The sequence below is a fragment of the Choristoneura fumiferana genome, chromosome 3 (genome assembly GCF_025370935.1).
Source record: "Choristoneura fumiferana chromosome 3, NRCan_CFum_1, whole genome shotgun sequence".
In the NCBI taxonomy this organism is placed as follows: domain Eukaryota; kingdom Metazoa; phylum Arthropoda; class Insecta; order Lepidoptera; family Tortricidae; genus Choristoneura; species Choristoneura fumiferana.
The window spans coordinates 11,038,424-11,054,136 of NC_133474.1; the positions used below are offsets into that span (position 1 = coordinate 11,038,424).

Below are 15,713 nucleotides of genomic sequence, written 5' to 3' on the forward strand. Positions count from 1 at the left end.
TCCTGCCATACTTTGGTTAAAACCTGCCAAATACTGCAGGGCTACTTCGAAACTCGACGTTCGTGTGGTGCGGTCCCTCTCGCTCTCGCATTAAATAGGGATAAAATCTCGAAATAATAACCGCTGGGCTTAGTCATGAAATTTGGTATGTAGGTAGCTGGATGTCTAGAACAACACATAGACGACTTTTTGACCCGATATTCCCACGGGATACCTAGGGATAAAATGTCGAAATAACACGCTACTTTTATTCCAATATTCCCACGGGATAGTTGATCTTAACACAACACCTTAAAGATGAGATTTAAATTTTGGGATTTCCCACGGGAATTTTGTAAAATCCCGAAATTTCAATTTTAACTACCAGATCGAATAGTTTACGCGTGCAAAGCCGCGGGTAAACTCTAGTTATATTATAAAATAACAGATAATGATGCCGAAATGAAGTTTGCTTTTTTTTATTATACTTGTAATTATGTATATATAACTGGTAAGTAGATTCTATCAGATAATCAGTTAAATGTATGTAGGTGTGATGTAGGTACACACACAAACATCACGCCTGTATTCCCAAATGGGGTAGGCCAGGGTTTCGCAAAGTGGGGTACGCGAACCCCTGGGGTTCGCCATTCGACGGCAGGGGGTTCGCGACAAGATTTACGTAATGGTGGCGTGATGACTGGCAGGCACGTGCGGCACACATGGTGGCGCGCGCGCGACTGATTTCGTCGTTCAACAGTCAATTTTATTGTTTTCTTTGGGAGGTTAGGGGGGGGGATGTAATTAGTTTTTTTTTTTAATGGCTTTCACTCTTGCTGTTTTTAGCAAGACGTATTTTGCCAATGTCGATGTTGCGACATTACGCACATGAGGAGAATGTTCGGTTTATGAAATTTTGATTTTGGGGAAGGAACAGATAGGAGACCTAAAACAAATAACACGGACGAGTGACATTTTTTTTTAAATTAGTTTAGGGGTTCGCTGTCACTTGGAAACTTGAACAGGAGTACGCGGAGCCGAAAGTTTGAGAAACCCTGGGGTAGGCAGAGCACACGAAACGTTACCGCTTCGTAGCCACTTTTAGCAATTTTACGTTTTAAGTTTGACGAAAGCGGTACAAGTGGTATTAAAATAATAATCAAGTTTTATTTTATAATTTTCTTGTCCAATCATAATTTATTTTGCTTAGTAGTACATCAAGCCAGTCCAGAAAAAAAATCTGAAGCGTTTTTAACACTGCTGGAGGGCAAATTATTGCTCATATCTTTCTTCTTGTTTTGTTTCTGGTTAACATCAATAATGGAGTCAACAGTTTCGAAGTATGATATATTCCAAAATTTTACATCATTGTTATGCGAGCATGAAGCAATATAGCAGCCGTCATGGCTAATGTCCAGGCATTCAACTGGTAGGCTGTGTTGACCGACTACGCCTAGTTGTCGTTGCGGGAACATATGTGCCGCACGCAGTATTCCATCCTCACCAGATGTCACTACAATGTTCTGAGTTATGGGTATCATGCACGAAATTGAGTGTTTTTCACCAATATACTCATCACTGTGCAAACCAAATTCTTTCCAATTAAACAAATATAGTTTTCCTCTTGAAGAACCAACTAATAACTTAGTGTCAGAGCGAAACAATCCCATGCAAGTCAACTCGGAGTCATAATCTTCAGATGTTGAATAGATTTTGCTGTAACAAAAAGAAGTACCTATTTTGGTAAACAGTTCATTTTTAGAGTACCGCACGTAAAAGGTGCCGACTTAAGGTAATTAAAAAAAAGCTGTGATGGCCTTGTGGTTTGACCTATGGAATATTTCAAGTGATGGATAGTGGTGTCTAAGCCGGGCTAGCATCTCTCGAGTTTTTCGAAATGTTGTTGTTGTGATCCGAATTATAGTTTTTCGAGACACATATACTAATAGGCTACCCAGCGAAGGAAAACTAGTAGACGCATAAAACTAGACGGACCTGGACATAATTCAATAACCCGTTGTTTTTATTATTTTATCGAATATTAAAATTAAGTATCAAATATTATTAATCAAATATATTGAGGAAGAAATTCGGGGTCGTAAGCGTATTTTAAGCTATGACCACAGCTATGACGATGATGATGATGATGACGATATTTTAGATTTAGAAGATAATTGGGAATTTTATTTTTAGAAATATACTTGCCATACTTGAAGAAATTCCCTCCATATCTCATGAAATATGATCCGGAGAAAAAATGTATAGAATCTTTTTTTAAGAGAATTTTATGTAGATTACTTATTTATCAGAACATTTATGCTATGGGCCACCGTTTACGAATATTTACGAAAAGCTAAAAAAAAGTTATCTTTCCACCCCCCTCCACCCGTTAGCTTCACCCCCACCCATCAGTACTTTTAATGTGGTTTAAAACACCATTGCAGGTGGTAGGACCTTGTGCAAGGTCCGCCCGGATTGCTACCACCATCTTGCTCGCTAATCCTGCCGTGAAGCAGAAGTGCTTGCACTGTTGTGTTTCGGCGTGGAGAGTAAGACAGCCGGGGAAATTACTGGCACTTGAGGTATCCCATCTTAGGCCTCTAGGTTGGCAACGCATCTGCAATCCCCCTGGTGTTGCGAGTGTCTATGGGCAGTGGTGATCTCTTACCATCAGGAGACCTACTTGCTCGTTTGCCATCCAGTCGAATAAAAAAAAAAAAAAAATTCCCTACAACTATGCCAAAATTCTCTTTTACACGAGTTTTTTTCCCCTGATAGGCAGTTTTTGGTCTGCGTTGAGTTGGCTATGATAAGAAGTTAAATTTGAAATACATGATTAGAAGCTAGAATAGACTTACACACAAAATTCTGTCAATTTTATACCTGGTGTGGCTTGTAATATGAGCAAATAATTAAAACATGATCATACTCGTCAAAATAAACAATATTAGTTCAGCGACTTTTAATAATTATTTTTTAAATTTTTATTACACTAAAGTTTATTCGAAGAAGCAATGTAAAGGAAAATGGTTGACCTTTCTAGCATGAGGCGACGTCAGTTGTGTTGTAGGATTGCGTACATTGATTGCAGTATTTAATTTGTATGAAAAAAGGAAAATCAAAAGCTCCATTATTTTTAAAAGTCGCTGAACTAATGTTGTTTAGTTTGAAGAGTAGGATCTATGTTTTAATTATTTGCTTGTATTACAGGCCACATCCGGTATACATAAGGGTGGAATTAATTACTTTTCTTTTTTTTAAGTCAGCTAAAAAAACTACATTTTATTATAATAAAACATATAGTACCTGCCCTTCAAGTCTATAGATGTTAGTGCTCCATCACCACCAGCACAAACCAAATATTTCCTTGCCTCTGTTGTGATCATGTCTGCTACATGTTCTTCTCCAATTTTTATGTTAAATATAGGATCAGGTTTCCTTAGATCCCATAGTTTTACAGTGCCTGCATCATCTCCTGTGAATTAAACAAAGTACCACAATAATTAAAAAAAAAAATCATCATTTTCTTGGATAAGACAGTCTTGGCGTCAATAAAATTGTGGGTGCGTAACGATCGATATAAAAACTTGGTATGTTTTCACTGGATATAACGATTAAAAGATATAATGCACTTTTCATATAACATTTGATATATGCTCATGTAATATAATTATCAACTTAGTCCATTAGTTACATCAGTTAGGCTTCACAATGGAACAAGCTTTACGAGCTAGGCTCGCGTTGAGACAAAAACACCTCTGTGATCTCATTGAAACGGCCAAAGCAATGCTGGAAAGCGAGATCGGTATTCCCCTCATTCAAGTTTCTCAAATGTGTCTGAAATTAAAGACTGCTATTGGGGCATTAGAAAAGGAAACCTTTTTATTTATAGATAAATGTCAGGATGAAGAAGGTCTAGTTCCCCAATGCACCGAGGCGCAAATGATGGGTGAGGAGGTACTAGCAAGTTTAGAGGCTGTAAGTCAGGTAAATGTAGCAGAAAAGACAACAGCAGAACAAGTGTCAAGATTGCCCAAACTTGACTTATGTAAGTTTAACGGAGATATTTTAAAATGGACTGAATTCTGAGGCTAATATCGACTCTAGGAACTTGAAAGATGTGGACAAGCTGTCTTACCTATTAAGTACGCTCGAAGGTGCAGCGTTAGAAACGGTAGAAGGCCTAGGTGTTACAAATGCCAACTATACAATAGCTGTCGACGTCTTGCAGAAAAGATATGGTGCGAAGGACAAAGTAATTGATGCTCACTATGCTGCGATCAATAATTTGACTGTCGCAGCCAACCTGCCAAGTGAGTGTCGACGTAATCTCAACCATATTGAGAAGCACCTCAGGATTCTTGCGGCATACGGAGAAAATATTGAGAGTAATCACCTGAGAGTTGCAATAACCTCAAAATTTCCGGGACCTGTTCTTTACCAGGTGAAGATTTTGTCCAAAGACAGTAGGATCGCAGAGCTCAGGGACTGCTTGGAGAAAGTGATCACTGCTATGGAACATTCCAGTGCACCTATACCATCTAGCTCGACGAATATCCCACTTGAAACATCTACAGAAGCCTTGCACGTTTGTGAAAATCGACTAAGCAAACGCTTCATTAAGCCGAGGAAGCATGAAGCCCAAAAAGTAAATTTCACACTGAATAGGAAGAGGAAAGATGGGAAAAATCAAGGTCCCCAAGAGAAGAAATCAAAAAAGGAATGTGTCTTTTGCAATGAGGAACATAACAGTGACCAGTGCGAGAAATACAGCACGGTTACGGAAAGAAAACAAAAATTGGGTAACAAATATTATGTCTGCTTCCGAGAAGGACACAGAGCTAACAAGTATATCAGGATTCCTCGGATAAGATGCTATCATTGCAAAAGACCACATAACTCGGCTTTATGTAATAGGAAATTTGCTGTTGCTAAGAGTGAGTCAGACAACCATTTTAATTTCAATTATAATAAAGTAGATAACTTACTGACAAATGTCAAATCTTATTTGCAGACGGCAACAGCAAAGCTAATCCACAACAATAAAGAAGTCCCATGTAGGTTAATTCTTTACTTTGGGAGCCAACGAAGTTACCTAACTACCAAAATGGCAAAGCAATTGGATTTGACTACGGACACCGAAGACCGAATTGTCATCTTCACATTTGGATCTACGACCGCAAAGGAAATGCCAAGCTCAGCTGCGGAAATCAAATTACTGACGAAAAGAGGTATTACTGACGACAAGATTCCAGTACCAGAATGGAATGCAGCAGACATAAATGTTGACATATGTGCAGATGATAATTCACTTGGTGATGGTATTGACCTCTTAATTGGGAACGATTGCTACTTTTCTTTTATACGCAGTAAGCACCAAGTCCAAGACAATTTATTCCTTGTGGACACAGATTTCGGTTGGCTTATCTCTGGCAATTATCATGAAGAGCAAGAAGGACGTACTTTATCCATCGTAACATATTGCCAATGCCATGAGCCCGGATGTCCATATTTTAGTGAGCCAGACCTACCATTGCGCACCATTGATATGAAATTCCTTTGGGCTCTCGAAAGTATAGGAATAACAGACTCTCCTAAGACCACTCGAGAAGAGGAACCGGTGAAACATTTCAATTCGACAGTAGAATATAGCAATGGAAGGTACGAAGTCAAGTGGCCGTGGATTGAATTTCCACCAGAATTACCTACCAATTTTGGACTAGCATATGGACGTTTGAAAAGCCTACTGCGACGTTCTAATGATGAGACAATTAAAGAATACCAGGATATACTCAAAGAACTGTTAGAGGCTGGCATCATAGAGATTGTGGAATCTCGACCAAGGAATGAAAATGTACCTGTTCATTATTTGCCTCATCATATAGTCCAGCAGAATGGTAAACGAGGCAGGATCGTTTACGATGCTTCTGCAAAATTAAATGGAAAGAAGAGTTTGAACGAGTGCCTGTATCGTAGTCCATCTATGATTGAAGACATGACTGCATTAATTCTTCAGTTTCGAACCGGTGAAATTGGCATAACTGCAGACATGGAAAAGGCGTTTCTTCAAGTTGGACTGCAAGAAAATGATAGGGAAGTCACCCGATTCCTATGGGTAAAAGACCCAACTGCGGAACCAACTGAAGACAATTTGATCTACTTCAGATTCTGTAGAGTACCCTTCGGAATTATTTCGAGTCCATTTCTACTGACTGCCACTATCAAGGTACCATTTTTCTCGAACAAACCAATCACTTTTGAAGAGGGTCGCAGATAAATGTTATGTAGACAATTTAGTGATAAATGCCGACTCTATATGTAAAGCAAAAGAAGTATACGAAGAAGCAAGAGAAACCTTCGGAGAACTTGCAATGAACATAAGAGATTGGACCTCGAACTCTGAAGAATTCATGGCTAGTATTCCAGAATCACAGAGATGCAAGAAATTGGATTCTGTAAAAGTACTTGGAATACGTACTTAAAATGGGACTCAGTTATGCCCGACGAACTAAAAGAAAAATGGAACAGCGTTGTCAAAAACCTACAGTCAGCAAAATCAGTTACATTGCAAAGACATACAGGTGATGGCAAAGAAAGTACGTACGAGTTGCATGCATTTACAGATGCCTCGAAGAACTCGTATGCGTCTGTTGTACTTGAGATCATCTACCAGAAAACAGACAAAAGTATCTTTCTTGATGGCTAAATCTAGAGTAACGCCAATGGAAGACAAAGAAGTCAAAGTCAAAGTCAAAGTCAAAATATCTTTATTCAATTTAGGCTACAACAAGCACTTATGAAGACCTGAAGATACCACGCCTAGAGCTTCTGGGCTATTTGATTGGAAGTCGGCTACTCAAATATGTTCGAAGCAACTTGGATCTACCGATACAACAAGCCTACCTATGGACCGATAGCCTTATTGTTCTGAACTGGATAAAATCTAGTAAGTTGCTTCCACCATTTGTGTCAAGACGCATAAACGAAATCAAAGAAAGCAAAGACGTCGAATTTCGTTATGTCAATACGAATTTGAATCCAGCTGATTTGGCAACACGATCTGAGCTATGGCAACAGAAAAAGGACCTATGGTTGAATGGTCCAAAGTTTCTCACTAAGCAACATGATTTTTGGCCCATCATCCCAAAGGGAGACCAACATGCAGCCTTGCTTTCGGCCGGGGAGGGTCTGGATATTGTTGACGGTCCAGAAATGGTAGACAAGGGCTACGAAGACGGTCATGAACTTACAGATGTTGACATGATGGAAATACACACACCCGAAACACGTCAGCCTACTAGTGCGGTAACAGAAAAACCTACACAAACGCAAGGCAGCGATGAGATTAGGAAGCTGCAAAAGGACTTTCCTGATGATGTAGCAGGCAAAACGACCCATTTAACACGCAATCTAGGTTTGTTTCTCGACGTAGACGGGATATTAAGGTGTAAAGGACGCAAGACTATCACCAACTGGACATATGACAAAAAACATCCGATACTTCTACCAAGGAGATGTGCTTTCACGAACGAGATTATACGTAGTACGCACGAATCTAACTACCATATGGGAGTATCGCATACATTAAGTATCATTAGACAAAAATACTGGATACCACAGGGAAGAGCAGAAGTAGAGCGAGTAATCAGGAAATGTTCTCAGTGCGTGAAGTATGGCGTTATAGTATGGAGGAGGTCTATATCAGTTGCCACCTACCCCAGCGTTACCAGCAGAAAGGGTAAATTATAGCAAACCTTTTACATATACAGGAATGGATTATTTTGGACCCATGTTTGTCAGGCAGGACGCAAAATGGAAAAGAAAAAAGATGGATCTGCTCGTTCACATGCTTAGCTGTACGCGCCATTCACATGGAAATAGTGAATAACTTAACAGCTGATGAATGCTTGTTAGCTTTAAGAAGGTTTACAGCGACGAGAGGCGTGCCACTAAAAATTGTTTCAGATAACGCTTTGCAGTTCAAGTTAACCAGCCAGGTACTATCTGAACCCTACTGCAAAGAGAACGAGATCCAGTGGAAGTTTATACCACAGTTAGCGCCCTGGCATGGTGCCTTTTACGAGCGTCTTATAGCTATCGTGAAACATTGTCTTAAGCGTACGATAGATAAGCATTTGTTACAGGACACTCAGCTACTGACAGTCATAAAGGAGTTTGAGTCAGTAGTGAACTCACGCCCGTTTGTTCAAGTCGGTACTGAACTCGAGCATGTGCTGAAGCCGTCCGACTTTTTATCGTTGGGAAAATGTTTAGAATTCAATTTAGAAGCAACAAGTACCGGCACGGGTACGAAAATTGATCTTGTACAGGGTTGGAGAAGAGGAAAGACTGTACTCAATGAATTTAAAAAAAAGTTCGAAGATCAATATCTACCTAGTCTGCGAGAAAGGTACAACAATTCTTACCAACAACCAAGAGTCAAATCGCATCGAGAACCTCGCCTTGGCGATATTGTGCAAATAAAAGACGACTCTCGTAGAAGATGAAGTTGGAAAGTTGAAAAAATTGTTTCCTTGATTCGAGGAAGTGACGGAAAATGCCGAACAGCGATAGTCAGGGTTGGCAGCTCTGATTTCACTCGTTCAATCGGCAATCTATACCCACTGGAAATTGATGCTGCCCCAGCTCGAGAAGTGATCAGTAGGATAGTGACACAACAGCCGGAGGTTACTGGCTCAAACGCCAACCGAGATGCTACAGATAATCAGGAGACCACAGAACATCTTGTTGAACCAATCTAACTTGAGCCTTTGATTCCCGAACAACCTGAAGCACGGGATGGTTCTAATGTTGGTGATGTGCCTGTGGCAGTGGATGAAGCCGTTGATGATACCGGTGAAGCAACTGTTGTAGACGAAGTTGCTCATAATGGAGAAGAGCTAATGAACACATCATCTTGCGGTGATGATGGTGTTGAAGGTGAACCAACCAGAAAGAAGAGAGACGCAGCAATAAAGGCAAAGGAAAAGATTGCTGAATGGACGCGTCAATTATTTATTATTTTGTAAATGTCTGTCAGCAAATCTCTCGCCGTTGGGAGTGACGCGGCTAAGCGCGAATTATACTTAAAGGTGAGCTAACCTTAAACTATAATTGACATTGTGTGTGTATTGGTAACACTGGCAGTATAATAAAGTAATTGTTTTATGGCACTTAACAGCTGTCACGAGTTTGAATTTTAACAGTCGAAAATAAGGCGGGACTGATAACGGAATCGGACATTAACTTGAATAAAGAGTATGTAAGGAGGATAGGAAAGAAATTGCACATTACGTTAGTGCATCCAGTAAGAGAACAATCACTGGTAAGTTCCTTAAACTTTTCCTTACATATCTAATGTCCGTTATAAAGCAATATGATCAAGAGAATAACACTAATCGTGATAAGTAAAGTTTGTATGACAAGATTGCTTGTTGAGCTTTCATAGTAACTAAATGTAATCAAACCTTTGTATTGAACCGTGTGTTGGGTCTGGTGGTTTGGGCTGGCTGTGAGGGGATTTGTTGGGAGGCCAGTGGGCGGAAGCCCGATTTCCTCACATATCCAACTTGAGGGTATGTGATAGTAAACGAGATTAAATGATGTAAGAGTTATATCTAAAGTTCATGAACAGTGTTCATCTGATGATCATATTATTTAACTAGTATATGGCGATAGTTGTAGGTATATTGCGAAGCTATACCATGAACCCCGTAAGGACGTCGCCACAACCGTTTTACCGTTTTTAGGGTTTCGTACCCAAAGGGTGCCAACGGGACCCTATTACTGAGACTCCGCTGTCTGTCTGTCTGTTTGTCTGTCTGTCCGTCCGTCACAGGGCTCTATCTCTTGAGCCGTAATAGCTAGGCACTTGAATTTTCACAGATTATGTATTACAGTGGCCGCGACAACAACACATACTAAAAAGAAAATAAAGTTACAAATCAAAGGGAGTCGTCATACAAGAAACGTGTTTCATTCAGCGGTTTTTGATTGCTAGGCTGCCAATATGACGGCCGTCAGTTGCTAGGGGCAACGCCCGTGACCCTATGTTGTTTAATGTTTAACTACTTATTAATTTGCGATTTTATTAGTGCTATTTTATAAAACCATCGATAATTATAATAATTGATACTAAGACCGTGGTTTATTTTTTTGTGCAGCATTAAGACTAAATAACAATTTGTGATCCACAAACCTCCGACACACACTACACACACTTCACAAAAGCCAACTTCAATAAAGCACTCACAGCCGCTGTATTTAATGTTTTTTACACTAAAAAAATTCCGTTATAAATCATAGGCTATTCAGCCTCCGACAGGGCGACAGCCAAAGAGGATGAGAGAAATTAAAATTGTTCTTTATTCAAAATACTTGCACCTAGTGGTTACATTTTCGTGATATGTTTTTATTAAGGGGTTGTTTAACCATCCATTGATTAGCGTTAACCGACGGTTAAATGTGATGCTGTCTCCGTCTATTCGAACAAAACTAATAGAGACGGCATCACACCTAACCGCCAACTTGAATTTGAAGTGGATATCTTCAACCGATTGAGCTGAAATTTTGCATGCATGTATAAATCCGATGACAATGCAATATTATTATGACGTAGAGCTGATCTGATGATGAAGTTAGATGTTGGCCATAGGAACTCTGTAATAAAACGACACGACCGTGGTAACCAGGGGCAAAAAGTACCTACCGCCAACAAAAAAGCTTGTATTCGATTTTTTTACAAAAAAATATTAAGAACTATTTGTTTATAAACTTTGTACGGAGGCACGGAACCCTACATGCGCGAGTCGCTCGCACTCACACTTGACCGATTTTTTGTTCTTTATTAATTTATTTATTGTTCTTATTAATCACGGATTAAAGTTTTCTTCCATGTTATTAATTTATCCTGCTTAATTTTTAGGTTTAAAAATTATGATGTGGGCCAATCAACTATTTTACCGACACTTCGGGCGTCTCCTGCGTTACCAAAATTGTCCCTGGCGTTACCAAGAATCGTACTTCCAACAAGATATTTCACGGTTTAATAGGTTGAACTTACCTACATAGGATGGCATGTATTCAAGTACACCATCTATTAAATTACAGAAAAAACATGTTTACTTACAAAAATCTGCAATTGTTTGAAAATTGTCGCGGACAGATTAGTGTCGGTAATAAAGTTCATTGCCCCAAGTGAGACTATTGAAATATGATAGTTACTTACTTATTGTCAGTTACAAGTTGGCAATCACTTATTGAAAATAAATAATTAATACACTTAATTAGGGTTCCGTACCCAAAAGGGTGCCAACGGGACCCTATTAATGAGACTCCGCTGTCTGTCTGTCTGTCCGTCTGTCGCAGGGCTCTATCTCTGAAGCCGTAAAAGTTAGACACTTGAAATTTTCACATATTATGTATTACTGTGGCCGCTATAACAACAAATACTAAAAATAAAATAAAGTTACAAATTAAAGGGGGTGTCATACAAGAAACGTGTCTTTTCAGCGTTTTTTGGTTGCTAAGCGTTATTAGCCGTTGCTAAGGTGACAGAGTCGCCTAGCAACGGGTAGCTATGTCGTTTGAATATTTACCTTTACGTCTGCGATTTTAATGATGTTTTTTAAAAGCTTTATATTATAATATATATATATATATTTATAGTATAATATAGTGACTGTATGATTGTGTGGTTTATTCGTTTTTGTGCAAAATTAATAAAGCAATTTATGAACCACAAAACCTCAATGAAGCCAACTTTGATAAAGCGCTCGCCAAATCCACACCATATTAATTTTACCTATTGATTTTACCTAATGTTTACCTATTGATTTTTACACTAAAAAAAACATTCTAAGTATTTAACACTATTTACAAGGTATACACTTGTTTTTGATAGCGATGTTAACAAAACATGCAGCTATTTGTTATTCCATGCACGTCATTTTGCATGAATTATGCATGCATGTAAGTAAAGTTGTTTCGGGTTGTTGGCCTTTAGGTATAATACAGTACAGTTTCAAATTTATTATTCACACTAGTCGAGCTTCTTATTATTTAATTACACAACCATACGAAGTCCGCCGAATTTCCCGCGAATGAACAGAGTTGACAGATTTTTTTTTGATCCGCGCGCGGCGCTTTTAGGGCAATGGATTCAGAAGCAAACAGCCAGAACCAAAGAGGATGAGAATTCAAACTGTTTTTTATTCGAAATACTTGCACAAGTACTTATGGCGATATTTTTAGAAGCTTTTCTTTAGCTTGCCCTGTTTGTTTATTTATTTATTTATTGTTTGTTTGGGTCAAATCTTAGAAGCTAAATTTGACCCAGTTCCAGTGGTCCGATCAACTTGAAATTTGGCATACTTATGTAAATTTGGTGAAAATACAATAATCTGGTAGTGACATCTTGGTGGTCATGCCAGGATCGTCTCTGCAGGAGGGAACTCCTCAATAGTTAATAGTACTGACTTGAAATTTGGTACAGATATGTAGTTTAGACAACAATGCAAGTACAGTCAATAATAAGCACATTCGGCAAAAAACAGTTGTATTAAAAATTAAATTTTTAACAAAAACTTATTAAGCATTATAATTATTTGCAGTGTAGGTAATGTAACTATGTTTGCTCGGGTGGAATCTTTCAACTCAAAAGTGGATAACCGATTGAGCTGAAATCTAAAACGCTTTTTTTTTTTTTCTATTTTTTTTTTTTGAGGCTTAAGTTCACCATAGAGGTGGGTAAATCCGGATCTGAAGATTCAAAAGAGTCAGATCCTCAAGCGGATCCGAATCCCTTAATGACTCCTTTCAAATCTTATTGACTCCGGAGTTACTAACTCCGACTGGATCGAGCGGCTCGCATCGCTCGTGATCGCCGTCACGCTCACTCACACTGACTCGCTCCGTCCGCCTGCTTTCGCTCTCGCTCGGCTCGGATCGGATCGGCAGGGCTACTACGAAACTCGAAGTTCGTATCGTACCGTCCCTCTCGCTCTCGTATTAAATAGTATAAGTGTCAGAGGGACCGCACGACACGAACTTCGATTTTGGAGTTTCGTAGTAGCCCTGCGGATCGGATCTTGGACTTGGATCTTATTATCTATGTTTGGTTGGTCGTTCGGTTCGGTTCGGTTCGTAGTAGCCCTGCGGATCGGATCTTGGACTTGGATCTTATTATCTATGTTTGGTTGGTCGGTTCGGTTCGGTACTCGGACTTGGACCAATGAACGAATCTTTCTCTCTCTCACGAATCTGTACTTCAGTTCAGTCAGTGGGTGGGGCACCGCAGTACCGTACCGGCACCGACCGACCGAACCGAGCCAGGTTAATAATCGCTCGAAAGAACCAGAGTCAATAAAGGAGTCGGATTCAATAAGCGGATTCGGTACCGACACCGGAGCTGGATCTAGTGAGTCAGATCACTTCGCGGAGTTGAGATTACCCATGTCTAGTTCACCAGTGTGACTATGCCAGCCTCATTGAAAGACATGCAGCCTCATTGAACGCATGTTGAATCCAATGACGATGCAATATTATTATAACATGCGAGTTGATCTGATGATAAAGCTAGCGGATGACCCTAAGGAACACTGTGATAAACGACACGACCGCATCGAGTTTGGACTCGTTTGCCGTCTTGACGAGTACTTTGGTAACCAGGGGCATAAAGTACAGTCAGCAAAAAAAACTTATATATGAAGAATTTTAAGAAAAACTTTTACTGAACTGTTTACGGAACCCTTCATATACGAGTCTGACTCGCACTTGACCATTTTTTATATTATATACAGTACCATACATCCAAACATACAAACTTTCCCATTTATAATATTAGTAGAATTATATTAAAATGTTACTGACTGTACACCTGCGCGCTGCAACTTCAGAGAGAGCTAGAAGTTTGGCACGGGCTATACATATATTACGGTTAATAATCCGGTAAAAGGAAAATGATTTTTTAACTAAGTGCAGTTTGGCTATGCTTACCCGGCTATGAGGGGCATTGAGGGGTTACAACATCCATAGTATTATAAGAAAAAAAAATACCTGTTACTATTTTGTTAGTGTCTAAACATAACAGCTTATAGACTGGCTCTTCATGAGCATTCTCAATGCAATTCTTTAGTTTTCCTGTTTCAACATCAGTAGCCATTATAGACTTATCCTGAAATTACATAAAATAAGATCAAAGTAGGAGTAACACAAAAAATCATGTGTGTGGCACACAAGAATTTAGTGCAATAATTTAGTTATTAAAAGTAAAAAACCTGTGACCTGTTTTAAAACAAACCTTTGCAGTTGTGTACATGATATTTCCGTTTGCATCAAATTCTACATCTCTACATGCTTTCACATGTAATTCTAGGGTGTTAACTAATTTTGTTTCATTATCATTGTACTCATACAGTAACACATCTCCCATAATATTAGCTAAAGCGATTAAATTTCTGGCAGGGTTAAATGAAATGTCAACAATGAAATCTTCACAAGTTATAGTGGGAGGATGATCTCTAGGTTTGTTTTTCTCAGCCTTTATTGCTTTCACAACTTCATCCTCATCATCATTGTCATCATTATCACCACCTTCGGCTGCTGGTTCACCAGCTTCATCACCACTCATATCATGGTCATTGTTTCCTGTGCTATCTGGAAATTGATAGGTATCTTTCATATTTCTTTGAATTAAAAATCATTTAAATGAAGCCCAGAGAGAAATGGAGTAAACTTGTAGCCGCTTGGTACCCAAGAGATGCAAAAAAGAATAAAGATTCAATAGTGTTTTTGTTTGAAATAAACAACACTACTAAGAACAACTAGAGAATGGCGAACGCAGACCATCTAGTCCATAACAACAACAAAATTGATTGCAAAGTTAGGTTATTTCAACGAGGCGCACCATTATCGACATCAAACTCATTTTCGTCATCAAATTCTTCACTTGAGTCGCTGTCACTTTCATCTGATGAATTCTTTTCAAATCCTCGAAATTCAATGGTCATTTTTGATAAAGTGCAATTACAAACAGCGTCACAAAATATAATTTAATCAAACTCGATGAAACAAACACTACAACTACAATCTCTTCTTATTTTTTTTTTTTTTTTTTTTTTTTTTAATTTTGGCTATACTTTACGATTGAGCCAGCGTCATGTCGATTTCTCTCAATAAGAAAAAAAGAAAGAAAGAGGCAGTTGCTATTCCTTGAAAGAGGGAATCATTTGACTGTTTGTTTGACTGAATCACAGACAGCCAGCAGGGCTTCTACGAAACACGAAGCGAAGTTCGTGTCGTGCGGTCCCTCTGACACTTAAACTATTTAATACGAGAGCGAGAGGGACGGTACGATAAGAGCTTCGAGTTTCGTAGTAGCCCTGCTGACTCTATCTAATATTTCTCTTTGCTTACTCTTTGCTCTTTCTCTCTTTGTAATGTGTGTTTAGAAGGCCTACTCTGAAGTTCAAAAATTGAAGTTCGTATCGTACCGTCCCTCTCGCTCTCATATTAAATAGTATAAGTGTCAGACGGACCGCACGACGCGAACTTCGAGTCTGGAGTTACGTAGTAGCCCTGTAGGTAGGGTAGGACAGGACAGACTCTAAGGACAGACAAGACAAGACTACTTTTAGAGAGGATGACGTGACACTCTTTCCCAGCTTGGATAAAACCGACATGGAAATACCAGCTTTGTTTTTTGTGTACACGCCCATAGAAACTAACAGCAGAGC

General features: G+C 39.1%; 1 protein-coding gene across 1 annotated transcript; it reads right to left on the bottom strand.

The window, feature by feature from the left end:
* Positions 1-1,126: 1,126 nt before the first annotated feature.
* On the bottom strand, positions 1,127-15,093 carry LOC141426590 (WD repeat-containing protein 55 homolog). Its single transcript, XM_074085608.1, has 5 exons — positions 14,885-15,093; positions 14,279-14,634; positions 14,035-14,152; positions 3,286-3,454; positions 1,127-1,695 (listed from the first exon to the last, which is right to left on the bottom strand). The coding sequence occupies exons 1-5, from the start codon at positions 14,985-14,987 to the stop codon at positions 1,197-1,199; spliced, it is 1,245 nt and encodes a 414-aa protein (XP_073941709.1). The 5' UTR covers positions 14,988-15,093; the 3' UTR covers positions 1,127-1,196.
* Positions 15,094-15,713: the final 620 nt, after the last annotated feature.